The sequence below is a fragment of the Lethenteron reissneri genome, chromosome 3 (genome assembly GCF_015708825.2).
Source record: "Lethenteron reissneri isolate LAM-NWPU_2019-01 chromosome 3, ASM1570882v1, whole genome shotgun sequence".
Lineage (NCBI taxonomy): Eukaryota > Metazoa > Chordata > Hyperoartia > Petromyzontiformes > Petromyzontidae > Lethenteron > Lethenteron reissneri.
This window is the reverse complement of record NC_083781.1, coordinates 14,783,322-14,802,094: the sequence shown is the minus strand read 5'-3', so window position 1 is coordinate 14,802,094 and position 18,773 is coordinate 14,783,322. Positions and strand designations below refer to the sequence as shown.

Sequence of the window (18,773 nt, the reverse complement as noted above, 5' to 3'; positions counted from 1 at the left end):
ATAAAAAGAAAAGTTGAAACTCCTCGAAGTGGTAGTGCCATATTTTTGGTGTCTGGCTGTAAAAACACAAAGCGTGTTTTTTTGTTGTTGTATATTCCACCCATCTACGTGTGCTCACTGCCGTGCGAAAACAACAAAGGGGTCTGCGAACTTCGTGCCCCGCCCTGCACGGTGCTGCGAGCCTGGATTTCTTGGGATGACCGCAGGCAAACCGGCTGCGAGCACGTGCGTGGCGGCGAAGAACAAGACGACCCGCGTCGTCTAGTGCTTTCTTAAATGCGGACGACGTAAGATCCGCTGGATGTCGAGTAGCGTAGCCAGCGTTTGGGGGGCTCCCCCGACAGTGCCGCCCCCCCTCGGCCCCCCAGCGTAGGGCGCAGGCAGCCGATGCGAAGCCCCGACATGGCCAGGCTTGGAAGGTCAAAGGTCAACGCCACGGGGCCCACTTCCAGTCGAGCCGAGGGCCTGAGTCCGGGCACCTCCAACTGGAAAACACACGAAACGGCGCGCGTAACAATGACGCGCGTAACAATGACGCACGGGAACTGGCCAGCTCCAGCACCTCTCTCACATGCGCCGCTGCTAAAGTGAACAGGAGGTGCAAAACCTTAAATATTTGTTAAAAACCCCTGGGGCAAAAATAAATGAAGGTGTTAATTTGCACCGATATGAGTGTTTTATTGATAATGCAATCAAATAAATCCGTGCAGCCCTTTACCAATCGACTGCTGGACGAAGGCGTCTCCAGTGTTAGTCGTGGACGGTCGTTTGACTCAGAATCAGAATATGTATTTATACTGGAGGAATGCAAGGAGCTATAAGCTCTTTTTCACAGATCTCCAGTCGGTCAGTGCAGGTTGGTGAAGGTGCAGTGGCCAGATCCACATCTGATTGGAGTCACCACTGATGTTAGCCATGGCAGGGAATCGAAATTAGATTGCCAAGTCCCAGTGGCGGGCCGTGTATTTTACACTGAGGCCTTCAGTGCTATCCTCCCGCAATGAAACCGCCTTCGAATAACCTCACCATGACACTAGGGCTATAGGCTGTTATCATTAAACGTAACCACCCCATATTCACAATGACAGTAACATTTATCGAGTGGAAGAAAGTGATTTAACACGAGGCTCAACACGTATGAGAGTTACAATACACTAATTGCAGAGACATGAATACATGGTGACTGAAACCATCAAAGATGTACCACTATGACACAGTAGTGACAGGATGCTGCATCACAAATTAGACATCGCATAGCCCAAATCAATGTCATTACCAAAGAAAACAAGAATAAAACTCACAAACAACCCAGTCACCATTAACTCATCACGACCACCAAGCAAGCAAAATTCCGTTAAAACACAATAAACAATCAGGATTCAAACAGGCTCTCCCCGCAGAAAAAAAAACAATCTAAAACGTCACGAAATACAGTTTAAAAAAATCTTAGATGATGCTACATTACGTGCTCGCTAGTTTTACTTCAGTTAGCTAACCGGCCCTCCGATCATGCCACACGAAAAATGCTAAAGAGGCGGCTAGGCCAGCTAGAAGGCCTTGGCGTGTCAAAGAATACGCCCCACCATGGCAAACTCGACATCTGATTGGTTTAAAGAATCTGACAATCAACAACATCGTCCCCATTTGCTTCAACCGCAGCGGGATTCACTCGACATTCTGAAGGCCTCAAGGGTAGATGTTTAACCCGGAGAGGCGGAGACAGCACAGGTGGAAAATATGATTGTATAAAAGCCAAATTTATGAGTTGCACTGGAAGCAGCGCAAACTGATGGAGCGAGTAGCAATGAAATGACGTTAATAGACGCTCTTTGGTTCTTTCGGTAAAGTCGCGTAGGAAAGAAAATAAATTAAATAATACGAAAAGATCGGTGGGCGCTGGCAATCCCTGCAGCCCCAGCCGGTCAGCAAGTCTTATTTCAATACGTACGCGAGAATACATCACTGTAAACCGTAATGCTGCTGCTTCTTTATGTTTGTTCGTGGTACGACGCGGAAGATGGCGGGACAGCTGCGAATCCACCGGTGATGCGCGGAACGTTCCACACGACGGAGCTGCTGTCGGGCTCCAAACGTCGCCGTCTGGTCTGGACTGCCTCACGTCACGTGACAAACTGAGACGCACCAACGCACGCTGTGATAAATCCGACAGCGAAACATGTTTGTGGAGGTGAGGTTTGGTGGCATGTCGAGGTTCGTGAATTCGCAAACCCACTAGGCTGTAAGGTGGCTGGAAGCTGGCAGCATAGCAAATAGGTGTGTGAACGCATCTATTCTGTGGGGATTGCTACCCCCCTCGTGTGCGTGGGTTTTTTTCACTTGGTTTGTTTTTTTCCCCCCACAATCATTAAAATGGCATTGGCCAAACGACCCAATACGGAAGCCTCCCGCACTAGTCTTGGGACTTGGCAAGGCTTTTCTTGAAAAGTTAATGACGTTAAAAACTTACTTGGCTAACTTTTTACTAACACTGCGCATTTAGTGTTGTGCATTTATCATTTTAAATCTTCTTACCTGATCGCAGCTTTTTGGAATAGGCAACCGGACCATCATATTTGTAGCATGACTGTGGAAACAAACCACTAACGTCATGAACATCATCATCATAATCACATCCATCATCATACATTGCAGTAGTTACAACATTACAACATTATCATCATAACAACTTCATTATCATACATTGCAGTATTTACAACATTACAACATTATCATCATAAACAACTTCATTATCATACATTACAGTATTTACAACATTACAACATCATTCAATGCATTATCATATAACATTATTGTACAATGGATGATAATGTTGGATGATAATGTTGTAATACTTCATTATCATATTTTTCGATTTTAAAGCTTTCGTGACTGCAGGGATTCATATTCTTGGACCTTTCGGTAAAGTCATGTAGAAGGGAAATAATTAATGATAATGTTGTAAATACTGCAATGCACAGTCCATTGTCAATTCACTGCTAGATGAAGGCATCCACACACCGTGTCAGTGACGGAGATTGTCTGACCATACATCACCACGCCGGTCAGTATTGATTGCTAACAGTGGCATGGCGGGTGGGGGGGTGCTCAGGACCGGTTTAGATATCGCTCGCCACTGATACTGCCCATTGGCCGAGAATCAAACTCAGGTTATCCAGTTAAGAGTGCAGTGAGATAACCACTCATCCACCTGTCCACCCACATGCAGAAATAAAATACATACGCAGGATAATAAAGTCCATAACACCTTATGACCGACCGTTTCTATCTATCCCATTTTCTTATCTTAACTACCTCGCCTGGTGTACAGGGGCTCGTGGGTTCAATATCAACCCTGACGTCTGCCTATTTGGAGTTTGCGGTGTCTCTCTCCCCGTGGCCGCTTGGATTTTTCTCCGCATCCTCCTGTTTTTCCCCTCCACGTTTGGAATCAACATCACGCGTTGAGAGTATTTGGCTGCTTTAGATTGCAACGCACGATGATGATGATGAGCCACTTTGCTGAGCTATCATTTATGAGAGCCAGGATCTAACCTGTTCAAATAAAAAACTGGTATAGTTATAGTTTAGTAACGAAGCTGTATACCCTACACCTTCCGCTCTCGAACATGTATTGTTAGTTGCTGCGGCGCCATATATTAACATTCCTTCCCTTTATTAATTCTAACCTTACTCCCTCCCTTTGATACGCTAATCTGCATAATGCACGGGCACAATGACTTTAAAACCCCTCGCCAAACCTCCTACGCATTCACAAGTAGTACTAATCGCATATCTGCATTTTCCACATAAATATGCTAAATTCATCTTGATATGCAAATTATTTTGTCAAGACGCTCTTCGCCCCTCCAACCCAGCTTAAATAGTCGCTCCAAGCCTGGGGCGTGCCATTCAGACTCTGTCTTCTCGCTGGTCTCCACCTGAAGACGGCTGCTTGCGTTGTGGCCGAAACGTCGTGAGAATTATTTATTATGTTTTATTTTTATTATTTTATTATTTTCCTTCTACGTGACTTTACCGAAAGAATCAAGAAGATGTATTGTTACCTCATGCAGCGTACAATTGCACGGTATTAAAATGTTCTTTTGAAGAAAAAAAACAATGACTCATCCCATGGCCCACATTTATGCAGTGTGCAGACTTAACGACCTGGTGTGTGTCGATGACTACAAACCAACTACCCTGCAGAGACACAAAGCAATGACTCAATGAGAATCAGACGTACATTGGTAAACGAATCAAAGCTCTGTGAATGTTTGGAAATAAATCGGTGTAGTTTTAGTAAGAGCAAGCGGCGCTACGGTGAAATGGTAAATGTGCCCAAGTCCATTGCCATTTATAATCTACTCTTGCGCTCATGATACACGGCGTCCGCGCCACGCGTGTGACTATTGATTGTTGACGATGAATGACAATTATAAGCAAATGTTACACGTTAATGCCACTGGAAGAAAACGGGAAAGCATGAGACGGATCATGAGACAGATGTTAAAAGTTAGATATAAAAACTAAATAAAAACACAAGGGAACTGATTCTATGATCTAAATGTGACTTCATCAAACGGAAAATGTATGTGGGAGTAACGATTATCTGAACCAGTCCTGGGCCTTCTCTAGGTCGACTCAGCCTCAAATGAATACAGTACCTGGTGCAGTGTGTAAACATCACCACAAAGAAGACAAAGGCGGCCGTGCGTGGTTCTAGCCATCCACCCCCCTCGTGTACTGTTCCAGCCTTCATAGGGTGCTCACTAACAGCACTTGCCCCAACAGTCTGTTAAGGCTATACAGGGGATCTTCATCTTTGCAGTGGGTAGTCCGGTACGAACCCAGCGACCCGAGTTCGATTCCCACTCACGGCCAACCACCATTGACAATGATCTGAACCAGTCGTAGGCCTCTCCCTAGGTCGACTCAGCCTCAAATGAGTACCTGGTGTGGTGTGTAAACTTCGCCACTAGGGAGACAAAGGCGGCCGGGCGTGGTGCAAACCACCCACCCCCTCGTGTACCATGCCGGCCTTCATATGTTACTCACTAACAGAACTTTGCAGTGGATAGCACACTGAATCATTAACCAAGTGGAGATTGATGTCTTAGCCAGTGCGGGGCCTTCCCCACTTCATCAACCTGCATTGACCGGCGTGGTGAAGTACGGTCAAACAACCTCCACGACCGGCAGAACGCGGGTAGATGTTCATCCAGCAATGGACTGAAAGAGCACTGTAAATGTCTATCGTTAAACGATCACGATAAATTCTACTAAATTCTACCCGTTGACTCAACCGAATTGCAACATTTCAGAGTGGTGGTGTAAGCCATTGTGCTTGCGCCTCCGGCGTGTGAATGTATTAGACACTGGTAAGCAACTTCTGCACCAGCCGACAATCCACAGGGCAACTACAAAACATTTGTAACTCATGAAAAAACAATAGGCCTTTTACCCTTAGATACAACTGCTCAATCCCGGGCTATTAACGCTCTGATATTTTGCGTCGCCTTTGTGGTGTTCACCTTTTGGCGTTCTCTGGTCTAACATCGGCAGTGAGAAAAGGACATAAAGAGGCTGTCTCTGGTGTAGGCCAATCAGTTTAAAAGACAATGCACACATTATTTATCAAAGCGTGTTTGTTACATGTTGTACCACAAGCAAGAAGTGTGGTTAATGCAGACTTGTTGCCTTGCGATAGGTGTGTCTATTTGGTGTTTGAACATCTGAACGCCTCCTGTATTATTGCCGGAAAGGTTAAAAGGTTAAAAGCCTATTATTTTTTTGTCATCATTTCTAACCGAGCTCTCGCAATGCAAAGCGTGCCTGACGCGCGCGTTCGCGTAAGGACGGCGATGGTCCGTGCCACGTCCCGTCATACCTTCTCGGCGAGAGGTCACAACGCAACTTCAAACACACCAACAGCCGACTGCGAACACAAACGGGCAGTCACGGTGAAGGGACGCATGGGCAGCAGTACACACACAAGCTCAACTTGCATTCGGAGAGCCGAACGAACGGTAACAGAACTGAAGGGCGCTCACTGCCATGGTATGTTCGTGTCGACAGAAGGACCCCACTGAACAGGAATCCGGCGAATGTCGGTGGCAGGGAGGCGCAGTGGGTAACTACACCTGTGCCGCACGGCACTAAGGACCTGGGTTCAATTCCGACTCGTGTCCACACTGTGATGGTATGGGGTATCCCACTGAACAAGAATCCTGCGAATATCAGCGACAGGGAGGCGCAGTGGTACTAACACCTGTGCCGCCGGCACTAAGGCCCTGGGTTTCTAGATTTTCCTCTTGTTCTGCGTGGATTCCTCCGTGTTCTCCGACTTCCTTCCATAGCTATGAATAAATGTACACAGTAGCTGGTATCGGCTAAACACCCGATTCTGAGAATTACCAGACAATTACTCAATTGGGATCATACACATCGCAAAGGTCGCTCCCTACTGGCAACATTTGGCAGTACCCTCCTAAAAAAGTGCTTTAAGACTCAGTGAGACTTCCCAAGCACACAATCATATTAACAATAGAGTATTTACACTATGAGACCTCCTTTACCAGTGGTAAATATAGTAATAGGTGTTTACCCTTTCAACTGGTACAAAATCTGACACCTTTATACAAGGTATCATGTTTGCAATAACCACAACACAGAAGTCAAACTGCAAAGTGTAAATGCTTACCCGAGCTCTCAATACTCTGATAGCGCGCTGTTTTGATTTGTACACCTTTTGGTGTCATCTGGTCCAACACCCATGTGAGACTGGGCTGCTAAAGAAAAGCGGTCTCGAGGGTGGTAGAGCCAATCAACTTCAAGGACAGTGCATTAATTATCAGAGTTCTTTCTTTGTTTGCATTTTAGCTGCTTGTGTTGTGGTTATTGCAAACTGATGCCTTGTATAAAGGTGTCAGTTTTATTACCAATTGAAAGGGTAAACCCTATTATTACAATAGAGTAATTAACAGTGAAACCAATGACAATGCAGTGGAAAGGATGAAGTTTCATGACGGTGACGATGATGAGGATGGGCAGGGACGTACCTCCTTTCAGGTTGCACTTCCACTGTTGGGAACAGCCTGAAAGGCAGCGGCGTTGGAAGTCGTCAAGCACCGTGTACTGGCATCACGGTCATCTGCGGTCGCCACAGCGATGGCTCTACCTAAGCACCTTGAAATCATCTCGATTGAAAACTCTTTTCTTGAGAAAGCTGCTGTTTGTGCGTTAGGTTTGTTGTTCTCGCCCCCCGCCCGTCCCGCACCTCCGATTAGCACGGTTGGCTACGTACGGTGGGTGAAGAAGGTCAACATGCGTATGCACAATGAACAACGCCCTCACCGTGCTCAGAAGGCTCATGGCCTTGTGGGAATGCATCTCGTGAGCCGATCTCGTCTCTAGTGCATCCCCCATGCTTTCTCCGCCTCCACAACAACCTCCTTCTTTCTTCTTCTAAAGTCTGGAAGACCTTGCCGTGTGGCCATAGTCACAACCTTCCACTTGTGTTTAACTTAGTTAGACGTTATATAGACGCTGTTTGCTTATATGTACGTGAATCTCCTGTTGAATTTCCCTCTGTTTTGTCCTTTAGAGCTATAATGAATAATGATGATGTACAGCCCTTTGTCAATCCACTACAAGGTGAAGGCCTCACAACGCTGTGCTGATTGCGGGGATTGGTTGACCATACCTCACCACGCTAGTCAGCGCGGGTTGGGGAGGAAGAGTCAAGTTCAGATGTCACTTGCTACCGATGATTAGCCATGGCCGTGAATCAAAGATAAGCACGATTGTTGTTGTCTCCGTGTCTTATTCTCTCACTCTCCCTTATGTTATCTAACCCGAGCATTACTGTCGCGGCATCGAGAGATGAGACTTTACACTGTCACGTGAAATGTAACCAAATTGTTTTGGTGAGGTCGTGAGGTTGGTTTAGAATTAACCAAACCCCGTCCCTCTCAAACGGCAGAAGTCGCCGCGATCCACGGCAAACGCGCCGACTGCCAAAGAGCCGAGGCTGCGTTGAGTGCATGACGGTGCACTCACGCAGCCTCGCCTCTGGGGAGGGGCAAGATGGCACGCGCCTGTGATCCCAGCACTCTGAAAGCAAGGGGTTTGTCGGCCGTAGAGATTGTGAAACTCGCAAAACACCCCCCCTGGGCGGCATGCGAGTTCGTGAACCTTTGAGCACCGTCTCCTCGAATGCGTGAGTTTTCTCTGGGTACTCCGGTTTTACTCCCACTCACTTCCATTGCGGGACCGTTGTGATCAAAAAGTATCGAAAATCGTGGATAAATAAATTACGTTTTGCGGTGCGTGTTTGCGTACGTAATCACGCGAGCATTACCTCACCAGGGCCCGGGCTCACTCTGATCGCACGTTTGGTCTCGAAGTCGGTCACGTTCACGTTGGCGTGGAAGCGGCACTCGTCCAATCGCACGGCACCGCCGTAGCCTGGACACAGAGAGAGAGGTGCAAGGCAGATGCAGCATCTGTCGCGTGTATTAATTACTGCCGGAGCGAGCCCAAGGAAGTATGTATGCATGTTGAACTTCTTTCGCACTGTACGGAGCCAACTGTGCTAATCGGAGGTGCGGGGGAAGGACAACAAACACTAAAAACAAATGAGTTTTCAATCTAGATGATGATTTAAAAGTGCCCAGCTGCAGCGGCTTCCAAATATCAGAAGGAAGAGCATTCCAGGCGGCCACAGAAGCGCATCTGAAAGCGCCGCAAGATCCGGTGACCGTCTTTGTTCGATGGCCAGCAAAAAGCCGCTGCTGCGAGGATGACCGGAGTTCGCGTGATGGTGGTTTACGCTCCTTGACGAGATCAGCGAGGGACTGTGATTCATTCGTTTTCATTCCACACACCACCAGCCCGGTCACACTCGCACACCTCTCACCTCTATTCTGTGATGATCCTATGGCAAGATCATGGTTGAACGTCATGAAGATTTCTGAAAACACAGCAAAGCCACGTGACAAAACACACACAATGCATACTTGTTTCATCTTAATTTGAATCAAAGAGTCCTCCGCGTGTACGTGTGTTCCATGTGACGTATAGGGCGCTGTGACTCAAATTAAGTTACATATGTTGTGTGTGTGTGTGCATCTGCCAGTCATCTCACTCAACTCATACCACCTGCGTCTGTCCTGTAACTTAATGCCAGTGAGCCATCCATACTTCACGTGGTCTGAAAGTGTACTTAGCCTGGCACAAGTGCCATGGTGACAACACCGTCACTCAGCGGCGAATGGCAACTGCTGTTGTTGTGTGCGCGTGCGTCCCGCGTGACGCAGAGAGCACCGATTCACCGATTACATCGCGTAAGACACGTTCACAAACTGTCGGCGCGTGCAGCATGCAATTCTTTTATTTGTATTTGGAACGGAGAAGACTCATGAAGGCGGAAAGGCAGGCCGAGGTGAGTCGCGAGGGCCGGAGTTTGCGAAACCCCGTGGGACCCCTACAGGAGCCCCGCACAAGACTTGCGTGGTGTGTGAAAGGGGGGGGGGGCGGGCAACAGCAGGGGGTGCCCTCCGCTGTTGACGTCATCAGGCAGTGGGAGCCCCTTGAAAACCACAAGGGGCCACCTGGAGCCCCCCGCGTCATCATTCGAGCCACCCGGTGTGCGTTCGGTACCTGAACAGCCGTTCACGAAGCTCTTCAAATTGATATCGCCATTGAGCTCCGCTTGAACCACATTCCCCTGTTGGGGACACAAAAACTGCATCACTCAGAAACACGAAGGCAAAGCGTTTGTACAAATGGCGTGCTCGAACCAGACGGCGAGGGTGGCTGCAGCGATGTCTCTTCCGGCGTCTGAGCATGCACATGCGTGTGCTGGTGTGTGCATACGGCTGTGTTCACATACGTGTGCGTGTGTGCGTGTGTGCTCACATACAAACGTGTGTGTGTGTTGGTACGCACATTTGCACCGATGAGCACTGTTAGCCTCTCCAAAACGTCCACGAATATCTCGTTGGTTTTGCTCTGAACACAAAAGCGGAGAACATTCATTCCCCAACTGCAATGAGTCAACAATTTCGATCGCCGGGTTGAGTTCATTTGTGAAAGTAAATGCAGATAGCTCTTCGTGTAGCTAGGATGCTGGGAAATGTCAACGGCAAATCAATGTGCATGCCTGTAACTCAGTGCTCTGTCAGAATGGGCCATTGAATCACTTCTGTATTGGCCATAACAGAACACGGAGCCAAAAAAAATGTTGGATGTTGCATTCCACAACTGTCAGCTGATATTTCCACCACTTGACTCACACAAACTTGTGAGGCTGTCGCAAGGCATAAACAATAATCCAATAATCTGCCACTCTTCAGCCAGCCTACAGGCACAAGCGGCGGTGGCATGACCTTACGGGAGTGCATTCGCCGCTTGTTGCAGAGGCTCATAGTTCGAATCCAGCGGCCTCCCTGGTTCATACTGCGGCGTGGTATTCCGCTTAAAAATATGCGACAGGCCGCCCGCTTCACAGTCGACGTTAAAGATCCCGTGACATCATTGACAAGAGTCGGCCGCTGTGTGTCGGCTTCATCGTCCAAATTTGTCACATTTTGAAAACTTGCCCTGAAAATGACTCAACAGGGGGGTTATGCGTAGCAACCATCGCCCTGCATTGCAAAAAACGTGGCAGGACCCTCCTGTAAAAGAGTCGTGAAACTCAGAGAGGCTCTCCTGGGTAAAGAGCATAAACTGCCACCGTGGTACAAGAACTCTGGCCGTGTTGTGACACGCAGTGCACTGTGGGACTCTTCAATGTTCAACACATGCACTTGGGGGTTGTCCAGCCGGCGGTCGTTTTTTTAAACAACACAACTTCATTTTCTATACTGCAGCGATGTGTCCGTCCATTGCTGGATGCAGGCATTCACACACCATGTCGAACTTAGGGGTTGTTTGACCGTACTTTACCACGCGAGCAAAAAAAACCACTCAACACATTCCATCAACAAGACCGCCTTAATAATAAAAATATATAACACGTGACGTTATGGGCAATCTTCATAGCACACAGATGACCATACTATGCCCCCACTAGCTTAGTGGGGGCCCAGGACAGGTTTAGGTTTAAATATCACTCACCGCTGGTGTTAGCTGTTATCGGGAATCAAACTTAAAAGAGTTCTTCGGATTCATACTGCAATGCACTAACCCCAGTGTTCTTCACTAATTTTCAGAGTGGCGGGGGGGAGGGGCAATTTCGCCGATAAGACATCGTCAGTGTGAGGGCTGACACACCGCCTACAAGGGGATGTTTTCACATGTTGTGTATTGTCAGGGGGCCACCATGAACAACACTGCACTAACCGACGCACGACCACGCGACCAATGTCCTCTTGTTATGGAAACACATTTCACGTGGGAAACCGGCACGCAATGGTGCGCGCACAAAAAAACACGCAGTTTCTCTCGGATGATGTACCTGATGAGACAGTGAGCGTATCGAAGCTGATGCCGGGACCAAGGTTTTTTGTGTGTCTGCTCCAAACTACAAAGACAAAGAGGACACACAAAAATGATAAAGATTACCCGTATAAGCCACACAGAGTCGTGCAACAAGTGCTGCTAAAGAGCACTGAACGCATTCCTGCGGAGGGAGCTGGTAGGAACGTTGGGTTGCTCGGTCAATGGCCAGGGTCAACGGCGGCGTGGTGTATTCCGCAAATATGCCCGACTGTGAGGGCGGGCATAAGCCGGCGTGAGTAGGTTAAACGTTGAGTTTTATAAGGGCACCACGGGGTGACCAGCCCCTCCCCACCCAGCCCCACCCCTCCCACCTCCCACCCAGCCCCACCCTCCCCACCCAGACCCTCTCCACCCCCCTCCCCACCCAGCCCCACCCTCCCCACCCAGCCCCTCCCCACCCTCCCCTCCCCACCAGCCCCTCCCTCCCCACCCAGCCCCTCCCTGCACGACGGACGGACACAATAATCCCCTGTGGGCTGGTGTAACCAGGAGGTTCCTACCAGTATTATAGAGTCATGTGATGCTGGTGGTGGTGTGAGCCACTTTACAACCTGGCCAGCTTTGTCTCCCAAGCAAGCATTGATGTTTACACACCACACTACTCATTTAAGGCTGGGTTGGCCTAGGGGAGGCCCAAGAGAGGTTCCGATAAACCTGCCCCTGATGTTAACCATGGCCGAATATACACAATTAATGTGTTATTCGATTACAATCCTTCGAAATGCAATGCGGCGCGTGTGGACACATGTACACGTGTGTGTGTGTGTACCAGTCCGATGGCACTCATGTCAAACAAGCTGCTGGGTTGGGTGTTGACGGCTTCGCTCTGCACGTAGTTCCTCAGGACGTCCAAACGTGTAGTCTGTACCACTCCAAAGTCCTTCAACAAGAGGCAAAAGCCACAGCGTTAGCGACACGTCACAGCCACTCGTCTCCTAAGTCGCTACTGAAAGATAATTAATTGAGCTCTGGTGCGAGTCCAAAAAACTCCATCCCATTTTGCTGTCAGCCACTACCGGACAGAAAAATTGTAGTTGTAAGAGATAGAGTGTTGCCCCTTCGCACACGCACAGGTTTTCTCTTATGACGGATCGGTTTCCTCCCACGTGTTGACACTGATTAATTGGCCGAAGCACCTTAACTAATAAAAACCAAAGAGCTTTGAAGGAGAATTTGGCACTGGTTAACCATGCGGCTGCCTTTCCTGCCTGTCTCATTAAAACAAGGGTGGAACGTGGCACAACGGTTTGCGTGCTTGACTATGAACTCAACGACCCGAGTTTGATATCCAGCAATGGCTAACATGAGTGGTGAGCGATATCCGAACCGATCCTGGGCACTGACCAGCGTGGTCAAGTCTTCTCAAACAAACCAACACTGCGTGGGGAGGCCTTCATCTAGCAGTGGACTGACAAAGCACTGTAAATGGATATAATACAACTCTAAAGCTGTTCTGTACTTTTTTCACAGAACAATTATTGCCGTAAATTATTTTCACAATTTCTATGGCAATCACAGTTTTAATTTTGACACTTACCAGGATTTCTTCTAGAAGCTCATACAATAGTGGTAGGTTCTTCCTGATGGCCTCTTCAGAAACAGATCCACAGTAGTCTTTGACTATTGCAGCAAACCTACACACGAACAAAGGAGGTCACTGCATCGCACACTTTCAGATGCGCTTCTGCGGCCGTCTGGAACGCTCGTCCCTCCGATATTAGGATGCCACTGGGGCTTTGCCCTTTTAAATCCAGATTAAAAACTAATTTCTTTAGAACTGCCTGTTGTGTTGAATTTGTTGTCCTTCCCTAACACCTCCGTTTTTTCAAGGTTGGCTACGTACGGTGCGAAAGAAGTTCAACATACATACAAAACGCTTTTTTTTATCTCCATTGTCAGGTCAAACATATAAAATACTGTTTTGAAGCTTTCGTGACTGCAGAAATCCATACTCTTTGGTTCTTTCGGTAAAGTCAGGACGATTGCTTGTGTGGCGATCGAAACGTCGTGATCTATTATTTTTTCTACCTACGTGATCTTACTGAAACTACCAAGGAGTATATTAAAAGACTGTTTTGGAAGCACCCAGGGGTACATGACGCTAACACCATGTTAAATACCTGAGCTGACACACAGCTAAGATCCTGTGTTCAAATCTGGGTTTCAGCCACACGCAATGAACCCGGGGTTGTCAAGTGTTGAGAGCTGATGGTCTCAGCCCCCAATGTCACCAATGACTCGCAGAGAGACTTGTAGTTTTATAAGAAGGTGCATACACTCAAAGATTTCCTGAAGTACTCCTGTTATGTCATCTTCTGGGGAAGCTCTCTGCTCACAATCCATGCGTTCAATACTTTATTTAAGATACAAGCCAACTGTATGTAAATTATCTTAACCATCGGGCTAATGAAACAATCAACACAATACAAGCCAGAAAGTAAAAACAAGACAAAACGGAAGGGATTTTTCAATTCGCGCTGTGAACCGTGGATCGATAGAACTAATTGAATCGCATGTGGGTGTGAATCATTGCGCGTGCTGTGTGTACGTAGGATAGGAATTGTATCAGAATAAATGGGGAGGCTGGGGCTTGCAGGTTAAACCAAAGTAAAGTCCGTTATGCCGTGTGTGCACGTAGCACAGCCCATTATGTACCTGAAAAAGAATTACAGGAAAATGAATCACACACATATTCATGTAAATGTTCACACTCTATCAGAATCGTGTCATTCGGAACACTCATAGAGCAGGGCATTGCCCAGTATTAGAGAACAGCCCACGGAAGGTGATATCATGATCTACATCAAGATCCATCCAATTGCCTGTTTCAATTCCTCACACTACAGCGATGCAGTTTCCCACTTGCCCCGCTACAGAGAAACGTCCGTCACTCACATGGTCGTCAATCCGACAGCCGGAGCCAGGAAACAGCAGAACAACAATTGGACTGTGACCTGATCTGGGCCTCATCCCAAGTGCAAAACACTCCGGGAAAATGGAATTGGCAACAGCAAATACTTTAATAGGACCATTTGAAAAAACGTACTCAGTGAGGCTTTAACTGGATAAATGACTGTACATTACAATCTCGGGAACTATCGACAAGGCTGCAGGCAGAGGAAGAATCACCCCCAAGAGCGCATTCACCATGCAGATGGAGCAATGAAATGTGGCACTGCAAAGACCATGAGGGACGTTGACAGCCTGGTAAGGGCTTCATCCAGCAGTCGGTCGATCGTGGTTGATGATGTGTGGTAAGTTGAACTTCTTTCGCACCGTACGCATCCAACCGCGCTAATCGGAGGTTATTCCAGGACAGTATTAGACTTGAGGAGTATCACAGGGATGTTGCGGGTGTAGCCATTACCTTAACGATGGGCTGCTCGCTCTCGTTCAGAGGGCACATTCTCTCGTACAAATTATCCGCGTGTCCATTACCTACATCTGTCAAGCAGGTGGTTAAGGAAACTTAAAAACTCATCGTGATCATCAACCATCACATTTACACGGAACACAATTCTTGAAAAGAAGCTTCGTTTCTGGCATTGTCATGGGTCGTTGTACATTCACGAACGCCCTAAACAACACTGCAAAACATGCGATGAACACACGCACATATTGCACAGATTCACTTCTCAAAATAATTCTCAAGTAAAATCATCTTCGCTATGTTGGTGGATGGAGATGTCAGTGGATGTCTGCCAAAATAAAATAAAACATTCAGAGCGATACCTCAAAAAGTAAGCCTCCCTGCCTTTTTTTGTCCCTAATTACTTTGTAATGTAATGAACTGGTACAGCTTTTTTTTCTCCAATGCCCATTCATAACAACGCCATGAAAATGTTTTTCACATGACAGGAGGCGACACAAGGGAGCTTAAAAAACATCAATGGCCATGGAACAGTTCGGGTGAACTGGACTGTGCTTTCTGCCCCATCAATCATACAACTCCAGATCTGGCTCCTTCAAACATTCATCTGCTCGGCCCTTACTCTTTTCTTTTCGGTATGTCACGTAACTTTACCGAAAGAACCAAAGAGTATGGACTCTGCAGTCACGAAAAGCTTCAAATCAAGATTGCTCGAGCCCTTCCTTTGAACGCTGGCCCTACGGGGCAACTTTTTAAAATTGGGCACATCTGGATCAAAAGTCTGAAGGGATCCAAAGGCTGTTTTGACACATTCAGTTTAATCCCGTTGGACAAACAAGGCAGTAGAAATCTTGGAATCAGCTGAACAAGCCACGTTGTGTGGTGCACGTGACCACGTGGAAGTCATGTGGGACAAAAGTCGATCTCAATGGATACAAATTAAATATGAATAGTAATATGTTTTAACCCTTTCAACTGGTACAAAAACCGACACCTTTATACGAGGCATCATGTTTGCAATAACCACAACACAAGCAGTCAAAATACACTGAGTTATACGCCTTTTGGCGTCATCTGGGCCAACACCAGTGGAGACTGGACAAGACTACGGGGTAAACCGTCGGTATTGACGGTGATGCGAACACAAGTGACCGAGGTCGTGACATACAGTACAGCGAACACGTGTGTATACTGTACACACACGCGTGTATATACTGTACACACACGCGCGTATATACTGTACACACACGCGCGCGTGTATACTGTACACACGCGCGCGTGTGTATACTGTACATAGCACTGTACCCCATGTACAGTACACATTGCGCACTGTACATTACACTTCCGCTTGGCACGGCTGGCTACGTACGGTGCGAAAGAAGTTCAACGTACATAGCACGAGCCGCGTTTAACACACATCGCACAGACAGCACCCACAGCAACAACAACAGTGGCGGTGACGTCACCACGGCGCTTGTGCCAGGCTAGGTGCACGTTGAGGCCACGTGAAGTGTGAACCACGTCACACTGTATTCAGCACACACACACGGTACACATCTCACACACGATGTACATCTCACACACGATGTACACATCTCACACACGATGTACACATGTAACATCGCAACATAAACAGTAACATCGAAGGCGAAACACCCAAAGCGAAACGCCCCGTAGATGGAGAGAGCCGATAGCATCGATAGCTGCTGTGGCCAATGATGGTGTTAGTGACAGCGGTAATGATATTGATGATTGATATTGTGATGATGGTGGTGATGATATTGTGATGATGGTGGTGATGATATTGTGATGATGATGGTGATGAGGAGGATACAGTCCCTGTAGAGTAGAGTGTCTCCCCTGGACGACAGCACAAACGCCTGGGACAGCATCGCCAGTGGCTGCTGTCTGTGTAGTTGTGTGAGCGATGTGTGTGTGTGCGTGTAGCTGTGTGTGTAGTGTGTGGTGAGCTGTGTGTGTAGCTGTGTGTGCGTGTAGCTGTGTGTGAGCTGTGTGTGGTGAGCTGTGTGTGTGAGCTGTGTGTGTAGCTGTGTGTGCGTGTAGCTGTGTGTGAGCTGTGTGTGTGTGAGCTGTGTGTATAGCTGTGTGTGTGAGCTGTGTGTGTGTGTGTGTGTGTGTAGCTGTGTGTGTGTAGCTGTGTGTGCGTGTAGCTGTGTGTGCGTGTATCTGTGTGTGTGAGCTGTGTGTGTGTGAGCTGTGTGTGTGTAGTTGTGTGTGTGTAGCTGTGTGTGTAGCTGTGTGTGAGCTGTGTGTGTAGCTGTGTGTGAGCTGTGTGTGTGTAGCTGTGTGTGTGAGCTGTGTGTGTGTATAGTTGTGTGTGGTGTGTGTAGCTGTGTGTGTGTATAGCTGTGTGTGTGCGTGTAGCTGTGTGTGTAGTGTGTGTGAGCTGTGTGTAGTTGTGTTGTGTGTAGTGTGTGTGTGAGCTGAGTGGTGAGTGTGTGTGAGCTGTGTGTAGCTGTGTGTGAGCTGTGTGTGTGTGTTGTGAGCTGTGGTGTGAGCTGTGTGTGTGTGAGTGTGTGTGGCGGTGTGTGTAGCTGTGTGTGTGAGCTGTGTGTGTGAGCTGTGTGTGTAGTGTGAGTGGTGTGGTGTAGTGTGTGTGTGCGTGTAGCTGTGTGTGCGTGTAGCTGTGTGTGGTGAGCTGTGTGTGCGTGTAGCTGTGTGCGTGTAGCTGTGTGTGCGTGTAGCTGTGTGTGCGTGTAGCTGTGTGTGTGAGCTGTGTGTGTGTGAGCTGTGTGTGTGTAGTTGTGTGTGTGTAGCTGTGTGTGAGCTGTGTGTGTGTAGCTGTGTGTGAGCTGTGTGTGTGTAGCTGTGTGTGTGTATAGTTGTGTGTGTGTGTGTGTAGCTGTGTGTGTGTTGTAGCTGTGTGTGTAGCTGTGTGTGTGTGTAGCTGTGTGTGTGTGTAGCTGTGTGTGTGTTTGTAGCGTGTGTGTGTAGCTGTGTGTGTGTATAGCTGTGTGTGTGTAGTTGTGTGTGTGTGTAGCTGTGTGTAGTTGTGTGTGTGTAGCTGTGTGTGTGTGTGTGTGTAGCTGTGTGTGAGCTGTTGTGTGTAGCTGTGTGTGTGTAGTTATGTGTGTGTAGCTGTGTGTGTGTATAGCTGTGTGTGTGTGTAGTTGTGTTTGTGTGTAGCTGTGTGTGTAGTTGTGTGTGTGTAGGTGGGGAGTTTTATAAGGGCACCACGGGTGACCAGCCCCTCCCCACCCAGCCCCAACCCAGCCCCTCCTCCCCACCCAGCCCCACCCCTCCCACCCCCAACCCAGCCCCTCCCTCCCCACCCCAGCCCCACCCTCCACCCCCAACCCAGCCCCTCCCCCACCCCAGCCCCACCCTCCCCACCCAGCCCCACCCCTCCCCCCCAACCCAGCCCCTCCCTCCCCACCCAGCCCCACCCTCCCCACCCAGCCCCACCCCCCCACCCCCAACCCAGCCCCCCCTCCCCCCCAGACCCCACCCCCCCACCCTCCCCACCACCCCCCCCCACCCCTCCCACCCCCAACCCAGCCCCTCCCTCCCCACCCAGCCCCCCTCCCACCCAGCCCCACCCTCCCACCCAACCCAGCCCCTCCCTCCACCCAGCCCCCCTCCCCACCCAGCCCCCCCCACCCCCCCCACCACCCCCCCCCCCCCCCCCCCCACCCCTCCCACCCCAACCCAGCCCCTCCCCCCACCCAGCCCCACCCTCCCCACCCAGCCCCTCCTTGCACGACGGACGGACGGACACAATAATCCCCTGTGGGCTGGTGTAACCAGAAGGTTCCTCCCAGTATCAGAGCCTGTGTTTGCATGTTCATCGCAACTACTGTGTGTGCTTAATGCAGTACTTGTGTGTGCTTAATGCAGTACTTGTGTGTGCTTAATGCAGTACTTGTGTGTGCTTAATGCA

At 48.6% G+C, this 18,773-nt stretch overlaps 1 protein-coding gene across 1 annotated transcript; it reads right to left on the bottom strand.

The window, feature by feature from the left end:
* Window positions 1–11: 11 nt before the first annotated feature.
* On the bottom strand, window positions 12–16,831 carry LOC133348017 (AP-4 complex subunit mu-1-like). The gene is made up of 14 exons (XM_061560833.1): window positions 16,707–16,831; window positions 14,870–14,946; window positions 14,087–14,157; window positions 13,040–13,136; window positions 12,272–12,382; window positions 11,459–11,524; window positions 9,949–10,011; window positions 9,661–9,727; window positions 8,918–8,971; window positions 8,365–8,466; window positions 7,059–7,094; window positions 5,926–5,935; window positions 2,011–2,029; window positions 12–485 (listed from the first exon to the last, which is right to left on the bottom strand). Exons 1-14 carry the CDS (start codon window positions 16,762–16,764, stop codon window positions 273–275), a joined length of 1,044 nt encoding a protein of 347 aa, XP_061416817.1. The 5' UTR covers window positions 16,765–16,831; the 3' UTR covers window positions 12–272.
* Between the last annotated feature and the right edge of the window lie 1,942 nt (window positions 16,832–18,773).

Bases quoted from the DNA above. Each gene is read 5' to 3' on its own strand.
- LOC133348017 (XM_061560833.1), bottom strand. From the start codon at position 16,764: ATGCTGTCCCAGGCGTTTGTGCTGTCGTCCAGGGGAGACACTCTACTC. The intron at 14,158-14,869 runs GTAATGGCTACA...ATTCTTTTTCAG, and splicing joins GCGAGCAGCCCATCGTTAAG to GTACATAATGGGCTGTGCTA. The intron at 12,383-13,039 runs GTAAGTGTCAAA...CTCTTGTTGAAG, and splicing joins AGCTTCTAGAAGAAATCCTG to GACTTTGGAGTGGTACAGAC.